Source organism: Marmota marmota, unplaced genomic scaffold, assembly GCF_001458135.2.
Source record: "Marmota marmota marmota unplaced genomic scaffold, marMar, whole genome shotgun sequence".
In the NCBI taxonomy this organism is placed as follows: domain Eukaryota; kingdom Metazoa; phylum Chordata; class Mammalia; order Rodentia; family Sciuridae; genus Marmota; species Marmota marmota.
In genome coordinates, this window is record NW_025999968.1 from 7,533,633 (window position 1) to 7,545,641 (window position 12,009).

Below are 12,009 nucleotides of genomic sequence, written 5' to 3' on the forward strand. Positions count from 1 at the left end.
CCAAAAAAAAAAAAAAAGTGCCAGATTATTTTACTCTTATGTGGACTGACCTTGTTTCAGAAGAAAATCCAAAAGGTACCTGACTTTCCTCTGTTAAAGAAATTATGCTATTGCTCCATTTAAGAAAACATGACAAAAATCTAATAGCACCATCATCTGTTTACATTTTCACTTTGGCTTTAACCAAGTTTCAGAAATCTTCTTGTTTGTTTCTTTTGAAAGACCACAGTCTACAAAACATAATAAATTAAAATGGCTTTTTGTTTTGTTTTGTTTTGTCTTTTGAGAGAGAGAGAGAGAGAGAGAGAATTTTTCAATATTTATCTTTTAGTTTTTGGTGGACACAACATCTTCACTTGTATGTGGTGCTGAGGATCGAACCCAGCGCCGCGCATGCCAGGCAAGCGCGCCACCGCTTGAGGCACATCTCCAGCCCAAATTAAAATGTTTATAGAATTATATATAATATTTATTTTGTTCAATCATGATCAGTGCATGAGAGAGATCACGATCTTCTTCACATTTGAAAATCTATCCTATTCTAAACCTACCCTATTTTTATTTAAAAAATAAGAATTTTTTAAATGCATAATTAATAAGGATGTAGGAAAGTCTACATGTAACAAAAAAGGAGAACTCTCAGATTATCACAGGAGAGTGCCAAGCTGAAGCCCCAACCTTCATATTTCACTGCTCATTAATAACTACTACCCAACAACATATCAGTTGAAACAGTACTGTTATGTAGTTTTTATGAGAGATATATCACATCAAAAATACTATGTGTTAAAATTTTAAAAGCATTTTACAAAGTTTTATGTATAGAAGGCAATATAAAAGATGGTATGTCTTCTTTCCAGACCTAAGAATAATGTCAGGAAACAAACCATATTTTTCTTTCTTCCAGAACAAATTGTAAAGGCTGTCTCTTGCCTAACATGATTTAGGCCTAGACTTTGTGATCTGATGAACAAGATGACCTTATGTAAAATAGCAGAGCTATTTTTTACAACCCCCCAAAAATACTTTAAATATATAAGAAACTTGGTTTTTTTACTTCTACTCAGCACTTTTCAAAACTTTTGTCTTTGCTCAAAATTCAATTAAGATCCCAGAGCTAGGATATGATTTTAGCAATTTTGAATGAGAAACAGCAATTTACTCAACCCAAAGATTTTCAACAGAACATGCCTCACAGAAAGATTCCCCCCTACGGTGAATTAGACTTCACCAGAGCAAAGTTCTTGGCTGTTCCAAACCAAATTTCACTGACTTCGACTTCAGGGAAGATGAAGCTTATTAGCCATATTTTTTCCTATTCCTCCTTTTAAGTCCAGCTAGACCGTGTACATTATATGTAAGACAAATAAAAGAAGACTCTAAAAAGAGGAAAGAAGAAAGCAGATTAGCTAGGACCACAGAGCCCCAAGTGTGGTCCCTGCAATTTCCTTCTACTCAGATCTCCAGTCTCAGAGATGGAGGAGGGAAGCATAAAACAATGGACTCAGTTTCCAGATAACAAATTTGGGTGACAAAAGGCTACAGGCTGTCCAGAGTATGTTTGCAGGACATTCTTGAAATGACAAAGTTATGCAAATGAGAGCAGATCAGGGATTATTAGAGGTTAAGGGAGAAGGAAGTGGGTGTGTCTATAAAAATCCAACTGGGGACCTTGTGGTGTCTTGACTGTATCAAAGTCATACCCTGGCTGTGATGTGGTACCTTAGCTTACAGGACATTGCCATTAGCGGAAATGGGTGAACGGTATACAGGAACTCTCTGAACTATTTCTAAAAAAAAAAGTGACTCTACGATTATCTTAAAGAGTTCAATGTTTCAAACAAAGTGTCTTCTAATAGGTCTTAACTTGCACATTGAAACAGCTGAAACAAAAATTTTCCATCAAGAAAATGAAGAATTTGTTTCTATTGTAGTGAGTATTTTGGATTCTTTTTATTTTTCTGAAAAATCAATCCTGAACCTTAAAAATATTATCCATGGCAAATATTCCCACAAACTTTTCTAGAACTGGGTAAGAAAATTTCACATTATTGAATCAACCAGAAGAGTCACTAAAACCTATTAGATGATAAGAATTTAAAAAAATAAAAAGCAAGCTCAATAAGTCACTTATAATTTAGATACACTGGGTATTTTGACAACAATATGGGGATCATTTTACTATGAAGAATCAATTTCAATACACTACATTTTCAATTTTCATCTCATTGGTACATATTTTCCCCATGAACCTTATTCATAAGCTTTATTTCTTATTTAAAAACAAGTGTTTGTATTTTGATTTATCATTTAATGAAAGAATGAAATTTCTTCCATAGCTTACATGATGCCTTCTATATGTCAGCATTTAGCCTAAGGATGTGAAACTGTTGATTTTGGACACATCCCTAACTCAGAGCAGCCATTTTTAAATGTGTGGCACCATCAAGAGGCAACAGCTTGTACTGTCACAAGAACCCAGGATTGGTTTTCAAGTATAGAGAAGCCTGCTTTTAATAGCTATTGCCTTAGACTAAGCAACATAGACTTAATTAAGACTTTAACTCTGTTTCTCCAATGTGAAGTAATTAAATCATTATTCAATGCTATTTTTCTCTTTTCACTCCCTTTCTGCCCTTTTATCTCTCCGATGGAAAAGGAAGGGAAAAAAAACATGATGACGTCTCTCTCTCAGTTCACTGAGGACGACTGGCAGACCTAATTGGCTAATGATTAATTTCTTAATATTTAATGAACCTCTACATATATGCAGGCAGTTTGCTGTTCAAAAGATACAGAGAGAAAGTACTTGCTTTACTTTATAATAACCAAAGGTGATTTGATGATAATATTCTTCTTTATATTACCCAGTGGTTACAGATGTATTTTATTTATAAACAAAGGAAGATTGTTTATTTAGCCTTCCAAAATGGATAGCTTATTTAGGCAGTAGTTGGCATCATCCATCTAATCTTGTGATGTCCAATATATTATAATTTAACCTGTTGCTTCTCCTGATGTAAAAAAAAAAAAAAAAGACAAAACAAATTACATACATGGTTCACATTTCTGGCTTGCATTATATTTCTGAGCTAGATCCTATAAATCATCGCAGCAGGGAGTGAAAGGGGGAAATGACAGGGAATGTTGGAATACTGACTGTTTAAAACATGAGAGGTAAGAGAAGGATCCACAGAAACAATTCAATTTAAGGATTAGACTGAATCTGAAAAATAAATCAATTAATGCAACAAAGGCCATACAAACCTAGATTATAAAGACATTCATTATTTTAAAAAGTCTGGACCCTCTTCCCCTATTTGCAGTTTAATTGGCTCAATTCCCACTGGTGCAACCATAAAAAAAAAATTAAAACTGTAGTCAGGATGTAGCAAACGGAAGAGCCACATCAGGAAAGAGATTCCTTTCAAGTCAGACTGGAAGACAAAATACTTTTCCATACTTAAGCGTGCCTTCACATTTCAAAGATGTTGTTCTTAAAATAGGAGAGATCAGTAATCTGAACAACAAAATACATTCTTTGAATGTGGACTGATGAAGAAATGCTGTGGATCTTAACAATTCAGCCCAGCTCAGCCAAAAAGGTTCTGAATGCCTAAACTGTGTTGCAGGCTCAGGAGTCACTAGGAAATGTAGTTTCCTAATCCCAAAACTGACTGATACCAATCTGTAGATTCTTTGGTCTTTAAAATAGTATCTGCATCTGACCATTAAGGGATGAGAGAACATATACATTTATTTCAAAAAACATCAAAATTTATTAAATAAACATCCTCGATTACACTTTCACTTAATTTTAGAAACACTAACTTTATGATCTGCTCAACAGTACACAAGCAAGATTCCAGGGCCTGCAGCCTTGGTTTTCATATAACCCCGTAGAGCACCAATTCTTATAAAGAATGTTACAAAGTTTTCTAAGTAAAGAAAATTTATTCATTTTCATTTTAAATTGAAAGTTGGACAGGAATTTCCCTTTCTGGAACTAAGAAGGATGTAATTATGTCAACATATTTGCATTCTTTTGTATAGAGCTTCACTGTTGCCTGGAACCAAATGCATACTGTCTGGGATCTAGGGGTTCAACAACAGTCACAAATTAAGGAAAAACAAAACGAATGTCATGATTAGGCATTGAAAATACTTACTTACTCTTCAAACACCATGTATACGATGCTTCTGATACTCTACTCATCTCAATAGGAGGTGAGTATATAGCACCAAGCAAGACAGACATGATCCCAGTCTCTTGCAAATTAAAATTCTTTAGTTGTAAAGTGCTTTCACAGGGGCTGTAAGAGCAAAACACCCTCCAAACAGCAAAGAATTGCTGACCCACACATTTCACCTATTCATACAACTACCATGGAAATATTAATTTGTGTCTTGAAAGAAAGCCAAGCTTATCTTTAGGGAATGCATAGTGATAGGGTATGCAAAAAACCAGAAAACCCTATTCCATGGTGCCTCATGAGAGCTGGCATCATATTACATGTTTGAGAAATAAGTATCAAGTGTGACCCTCCACAGTTCTAAATGGCGACACTGCTATTTGCCAAGGCACTGCAGATGACTGTCATCAGCCAGAAGGAAAATACTGGATTGCCACAATGCAATTTGTGGGAATCCATTGGTTCTCCATAATAGAACCCAGATGCTTTTGGCAGTTGTCAAATGAATACTCTTAACAGCAGCAGGGGTTGCTTTTTTTCATTTTCTCCTTTTCTGTTTAAAAATGACTTTTGCTGCCTGGACTATAATGTACTAGGTAGCCATCACTACCTCTATACTGGGAAGTATGCAGATATCAAATAAGGCGAATAAAAGAATATTTTTCTACTTTATAATGATTTTTCTAGCCTACAAAACATCTTATTTGCCAGAGTCAGCAACCGAGTCCTACTTAGAACAGAACTCAGAATGAGGGAGTGAAAATGACCACTGATGCCCAGATGGGTGCAGCGAGGTCCATGGGCTTAAGGGCACTCACTTCACACACTCAGCACCCTGCCAAGACCTCCCTTGCACTTAGTAACCCTTACTTCAGGACATTTTTAATCAAGACTTGGTATCTGGTTTCTAAAATCACAAAACAGAAAATGGCTGGCATAATGACAAAAATATGAATTGGCAGTTGACGGGAAGAGAAAAGGAAGAGAAATGAAAAAAAAAACATCTAAAATAGCACAGCAGTTGGAGGCTATTTAATATCAACTCAAAATGGATCATTACAACTCATTAACAGGCTTTGTTCATTAATTATGAACCTTGGAGTTTCATAATTATGGCTCCACCTTTAATACTAACTGCAATTACCCTGAGTGTTCAACAAAGATTGAACATGTTTAAAAAAAAAAAAAGAATCCAAATGAAACACTGGTATAAACACCGTCAAGCTAAAAATACTGCAGATATCATGTTTAGTGAACCAAATTTCCCCTGCTTGTTTTCCTCATTAGGGAGTTAAATAAGTCTGCAGCATCTATTGATTCCATATTTATATAAGAGTAGTGTTTACTTTTTGAAAATTGAAGTCCAAGTGGACTGACAGTGGAGCCAATTAAACTGCACTGTCCACGGAGTACATCTCACAGGCTGGGAGCCCCGAACATCTTTTCTTGGCTCCCAGAGTAAATCTCAAATGGCACTAGAGATTTACCTTCACTGACTCACATTCTCTGCAGCTTTTCTTTTCATGACTCTGTGCCATTGTTTTTGCTTGGGAATTTTGGTCAAATTGGATAGGAATTCTGGTTGGCATACCACTGAGAGTTATCCCCATTGGTGGCATGCAATGACTAGTCTTTTTTTTTTTTTTTTAATGGTTTGACCACTTAGTGACCTGTCAGGTAGAAATGGAATCTATCCTTCTTAAGGTAAGAAATGACAAAGCATTTGTTTGTTGCTTTTGTTGTTTGGAACTTGTTTGGTTTCTATTTGTGTCCCAGATCAGAAAAATAATTTGTTCCCAATGGAAAAGCAACCAAACTTTTGAGAGCTGCAGGAGTGACATTTGTTTCAGTGTTTACTTTTAAGGTATGGTTGAAGCTGTAGAACTTACGCTACAGTCTTTGAGGAAAAAAAAAAAAAATCACTGCGTTTGTGTAAATATTTTCCTTCCTCCTGAGGATAATAATAAATTATAGAATAGCTCTACTGCTCTGACTGGTTTATAAAAATTTACAAGGATTTAAACAATTCCAACATGCCCAAAAATTCCAAAAAAATAAAGGAAAAATTATCATTCTTTTAAATATTTTTAAGGAAAAGACCTTTCTTATTAAAACTGATTGACAATCTTTCTTTTTTTCCCATTAAAAAATAAGTTGTATATAAAATAAATCCTTACACAAATCAGACTGACTCGATAACTTGGTTCAAAAAAGAATTACACAGTACACATCTTTTCTTTGTTTAATCCGTGTATAATTAATCCACGTGTAATCTCATCTTAAAGACATTTGGAACTTGTTTTAGTATGAGAAGACTAGTATATCTGAACTTCTAAAATGCCTTATCTTAGTTTACTAAAAATATAAGCTCTCAAGCAACCAAAATCTTATATTATTTAAATGACGAAATCTCCTCTAATTAATATTTGATTTTGCTTTCCCCTCAAAATCAGACAGATATCTTTTTGATATCTTATATCTAAACTATCTTTAAGTTTTATTAAATACTCTATATAATCATCTGTATAAGTTTTGTTTTTTAACCTTACAAAAAGAAAGCTGCTATAAATGATTAAGTTTGTTTACAATAGTTTTAAACTGTCCAACATAGGGACATATATGAAATAAAATGAGACATTCAGCATTCCCTAAGATAATTCCATACAGGTAAAATACCATTATTATTAATATTATTAAAAGTGCTCAAAATTATGTACATGTGTTACAGAAATGTTCTGCATAGACATTAGTGTTCTCACTGTAATATGCCCTTACATTCAGGGGAAATACTGATTAAATAAGACATTAGTCTTACATCCTGATAAAGAATTTGAGCTCTCCACGCTGATACTATTTGTTAAATAGCCATAAATTCACCACTGCTATTTGTTCTTACTTTCACCACGTGGTCTCAGTGTCCTCTGGAGTTTGCCTAAAGACTGTGCCTAAATTGTGGGCTAGAATGTGCCTTCTACAAAGACAGTTTCAGAGCCTCACAGATAGGACCTTATCAAGTCCTCCTGACATTTCAGAGAACAGACCTGTAGGGAGAAGGTGCTGAGCTGACCTGGCCTTGACTAGAATGAGTTCTAGGAAGCTAAATCAGATTTTTAGAACTATTTTTAGTTCATAAATAGATGATTTAATGAAATCAACACAGTGGCCCAAATTGCAGTTAAATAAGAATTAATTACATAGGACTACTTGAACTGTTGATGGAAATCAAATTTCTAATGTGGATATGTGTTTTGGAGTATTATTGGTATTATTTTGAATCTTTTGTTGTAATGGGGAAACCCTCTAGCATTCATCTTCATCTATCTCCAACCTTTAATTTAGTTGACTCTGATTGGCAAACTAAATGAAATATTCTTTTTAGCGGGTAGTTTGTTCTTATTGACCCCTTAGAATTCAGGAAGAAATATTTTTGAGGCACTTTACTTTTCAATGGCCATATCACTTTAGTTTTCAATGTCACAAACTCAATAATAAACAGTCCTTTTTCTAAGACAAATAACTATATGCACATGGAGTGTCACCTTTAAAAAACAAAAAAAAAAAGCCTCATTTCATCAAGTATGACAAGCCCAATACTAAGGAAAAGGTATTAGAACTTAGTATTTGGAACAATATCCATAAAACTCTCACAAAAAGTTAAATCTGTTTATGACTTAGAGGGTCCCAACCTTATAGTCAGTAAGAATGGTCACTCTGGGTTGTCAAGAACCTTAGCATACTTGGAAAATCTAGAGGTAAGAGAGATTCGCTAACATTTAAAGAGTCTAAAGATTTTTTAAAGATTCTAAAACCCAATGTAGACAAATTTCTTGAGTTTTGCTTTCTGTCCTTGTAATAGAATACTTAAGAAGATTTAAGGAAGATTTCTGGAGTGATAGAATCCATTGAAAACGTTCTCCCTCACTCCTTGATAAATTATCAAATGGAGTTATTTTTCTGGCTTTATTAATAATAGTTGATCAGCACAGTAGATATCAGCTGTCAATTTATAAGAAAGTATTTATATGCTAATTAAAACTTCTGAATTTACATCAAGTGTGGGAGGCCAACCTTATGGGTGACTGAGTTATACCCCCCAGCTGGGTGCTGAGGCGCTCAGTCACAGAAATGGGTGTGTCTTGCTACAGCTCCATGGGTGAAGCTATGTTCACCTGTTCCTTTGTAATATAACCCCTTGCCCTGTTTAGGATAGAATCTTCCATGGAAGTGCCTTGTGTGTGTCCCCTCCTCTTACTGTGCCCTTGGGTGTGGCCTACCCAGGTGTCAGTCAACCTGCTGACAGTGGACATCATGAAGATAGACTCAGCCCCTGAAACCTGACCCTTTGCCTCATTTGAATAGCTTCTCCTCAATAAAAGGGGTCAGCGCGTGCTCTCGCTCTCTCTCTTTCTGTGGGCCCTTAAGGTCAGAGGAGCCGTCACAGCAACCCCAAAGAAAAAGGTATTTGTGTCTCTTGTGTGGTTATTTCGTGCAGCCCAGTTAGCCCAGTTTAACTAGAGTGAACCCTGAGCCTTTTAGTCTCGAGAACAGAAACCTGGCAATCAAGGAATCAAAGCTGCAAAACAATGCCTTTTGTGACTATGCATAATCTCTGGAGATTACTTATTATTACAATGGGGGCTATCATACCAGAGCCTGAATAACTGAGCCACTGAAGGAATATCTAATTCTCTAGGGGTATGTATGTTTGTTTTATTCACTACTGTTAGTTGGGATATTTGAAAGTTCCTTAAAAATAGACCTTAACTTATCAAGAACTTCAAGTAATAGATATGATTCTCATTCTAAAATGTCCAACAAATTTTGCCCAGTATAGATGTTAATCATTTCTGCCCATTATAATCCAAGGATTACAATTTTATTGTACTTCAGGGTGTTAACTAGTTTTGGATGTGATTCAAACTTACTTTAATAATCCTATACTTTTGTAAAACAGATTTACCATCTCATAGCTTCTCTCATTAAGGAAATCATTAATGATTAATAAAGCAAAATGATTTCTGACATGTATTCATTTTTAAGAGGAAAATATATGCTTAACAAAGAGTGGAAAAATACCATTGTTTGTTCTCATTGATTAGTGGGATGCTCAAGGGACATTTCCTCTAGTCTTCTTATTTTCAATATTAACCACTTTAAGTATAAATTCATTTTAAATGGAAAAGGATAACTCAATAGATTTTGTGACTATGTGTTATGGAGAGTCACTGTGTGTGCTCAGAAACAAGGCTGGAGAATACGGGGTATATAATGTGCAGGAAATGCTGAGCACCATGACACACCCTTCAACTTTCTGTCCAGCTGCCACTGGACAACTTGCCATGAAGTTCTAGACAACTTGCCAAATTCACTGCCTAATTCCTGATGACTCATGATTCTACCTTCTACATCTATCATAATCATACACCTGCAGATCTAACAATATAAATAATTCAAATATGCATTTCCTCAGTCTTAAAATTTTATAAGATGCAAGAAATTCGGTAAAACTCACAACTACCATTTGTTGGTAACTATACCAAATGTATAGTTACAAGGATTCCGAAGAGCCACTGAATTGATATTTAGGCTCCTACAGGCCTTCAAAATACCCACACATGCCTAACAATAGTGTCCTGGGAAAAGTAGAGATAGTGGGAGAGTCTAGGAAGTGACAGCAGTGGCTGGCACATGTGAAATTAATTCTACATCCCCACGTCACCCTTGGAATGTGTCTCCAAGGCTTAACTTTAGATTCTGGTCAATGAAACAGTGAGGTGAACAGAAAGATTACCAATCGCTCCATCTCCTGCTCCCTCAATCTTTCCTCCCTCTGTCGCCGATGATAATCCATGAGGTCATCACGTCCTGAAATGGAGCTGATGCTGCTTTTCCTTTCCCGAAGGACAGGCTGGGGGGTCCCTGAGGCCTGTCTGAGGCTGTCCAAGTCAGTGTCATCGAAGTCCACAGAGCCACAAGAGAAGTTCCTCCTGGCCACGAACACTCTGTCTATTTCCACAGTAGGAAATGAATGGCTTGGGCTGGTCCCCGAGAATAGAGCCCTGTCAAAGTCATCAGAGGCACAGGAGGAGGTGGAGGCCAGAAGCATCTTCCGAGCCACCCGAGGACTGGCAGGTACACTGAGGGTGGAACTTGCATAAGGAATGCCCTCAGATGCAGAGGTTTTATAAGGTAAAGCCCCTGAGCTTAGAGAGGAAAAATTAAGGTAATTGTCATTGTCTATCATGCTATGAGGTAGATCCTTTTCCCCTGGTCTGGTTCGTTTGGAATTGCCTAGAGAATTTCTTGGAGGCAAGCTGAGAGGTGACAGCTGGTTCTCTGTGGCTTTGTACAACCTGGGAAGCGATCTGCTGTAGGCTCCCATGTGGCTTAGGCTGCTGCCTGAATACTTCCTAGTTCTTAAACTGACATTTTCAGACGCAGGTTCCTTGTGGCGGGTTAACTTGGGCTGAAGTGCCAGGTTGTCCTGAATGTTCATTTTCCTGGCTTGCTTTGGGCTTGAAGGCATGCTAGCTGCCCCAGATCTGCTGATGGGAGGGGGCCCACTGTCATTCAGGGAACCTCCATTCCACATGGCCAGGAGTGAGCCAGATGCCTTTCGTCCTTCCAGTCCTCCAAAAAAGTAGACATTATCATGGGATTTATTCCTAGAGCTGTATTTAGAATAGGGAGGTTTCTCTGAAAGTCTCGAGGACCTTTCAGTGTCCCGGCCAGTATAAGGCTCAAAATCTGCCCTTCCAAGTGGATATCCACTGAGGGAGTGTGTAGTACTGAGGACGGGAGTGGGAGGCTTCATGGACATACTCCTGTCGGTTTCATCAGAGAACTGCTTGCTCCCCTGGATTTTGGTCAAGGAGGGGCTGCTCCTGACATTGGTGCCCAAAGGAGAAGGGCTCCTCTTAGCAGGCACGGGTTGTGAGAGGGTTAAATATGAACCAGAATAGTCTCCATTGGCTTTAAATTTCAGGCTGGAAGAATATTTTTTGGGACTTAGGCTCTCCATCATATTTTGGGAATCTGTGTCCAGGGATTGCACTACAAATCCTTCCTCGGTGCTACCATTTTGTAAATCCAACTGCTTTTGCATGTGGCTACACTCTTCCATAATCTCGCTGGATTCTGTAAGGGAAAAAAAAATAGAGAAAGCTTTATGTAACAAAACAAAACAACAAAACCCAACTCCCTGTGAGTCTACCGCTGAACAAATAGTCTTGGAATATGACCCAACCCAACGAAAAAACACAAACTCTATTTTTCTAATAACCTAATAAAATTGCACCAGAAAATGAAGACTAAGGACCACTGATCAGAGATTTTTTTTTGTACAAAAAGAAAAATATCTCAAGAGGACATGATATTTGAGGAAAGCAAATTTCTTTTTTTAATATTTCTTTAGTTTTCAATGGGCCTTTATTTTCTTTATTAATATGGGATGCTGAGAATCGAACCCAGTGCCTCACACATGCTAGGCAAGCACTCTGCCACTGAGCCACAACCCCAGCCCAGGAAAGCAAATTTCTAACCAAGTAATGGTGTGGGAGTGTTTCCCTTTGGTGTTCAAGTCCTTGGAGAACAACCTGCTCCTACCTAGCAAATGCCTAAAAGGACTTTGCGGTGGTTTTTCTTTTAGATTTCCCTGCTAAAATTATTAAGTGCTCAGAAGCAGTCCTGAGGAAACAATCTACATTTGGCAGAGAAAAAAAGTTTTGTGTTAGACACTGATCAAAAACATGAGGGTTAGAAGATAGCTCTTTAAAAGAGGGCTGTGGGAGTTTCCTTCTTAACAAGAAGACTTATA

At 37.0% G+C, this 12,009-nt stretch overlaps 1 protein-coding gene across 25 annotated transcripts in view; it reads right to left on the reverse strand.

Moving 5' to 3' along the window:
- The window catches only part of Phldb2 (pleckstrin homology like domain family B member 2), a 203,200-nt gene that overhangs the window by 68,444 nt on the left and 122,747 nt on the right, over nt 1–12,009 (reverse strand). For all 25 annotated transcript variants that reach the window (XM_048803325.1, XM_048803336.1, XM_048803332.1 and 22 more), the window contains one exon: nt 9,985–11,330. In XM_048803325.1, coding sequence (XP_048659282.1) covers nt 9,985–11,330 — 1,346 coding nt within the window. The remainder of the gene's footprint in view (nt 1–9,984; nt 11,331–12,009) is intronic.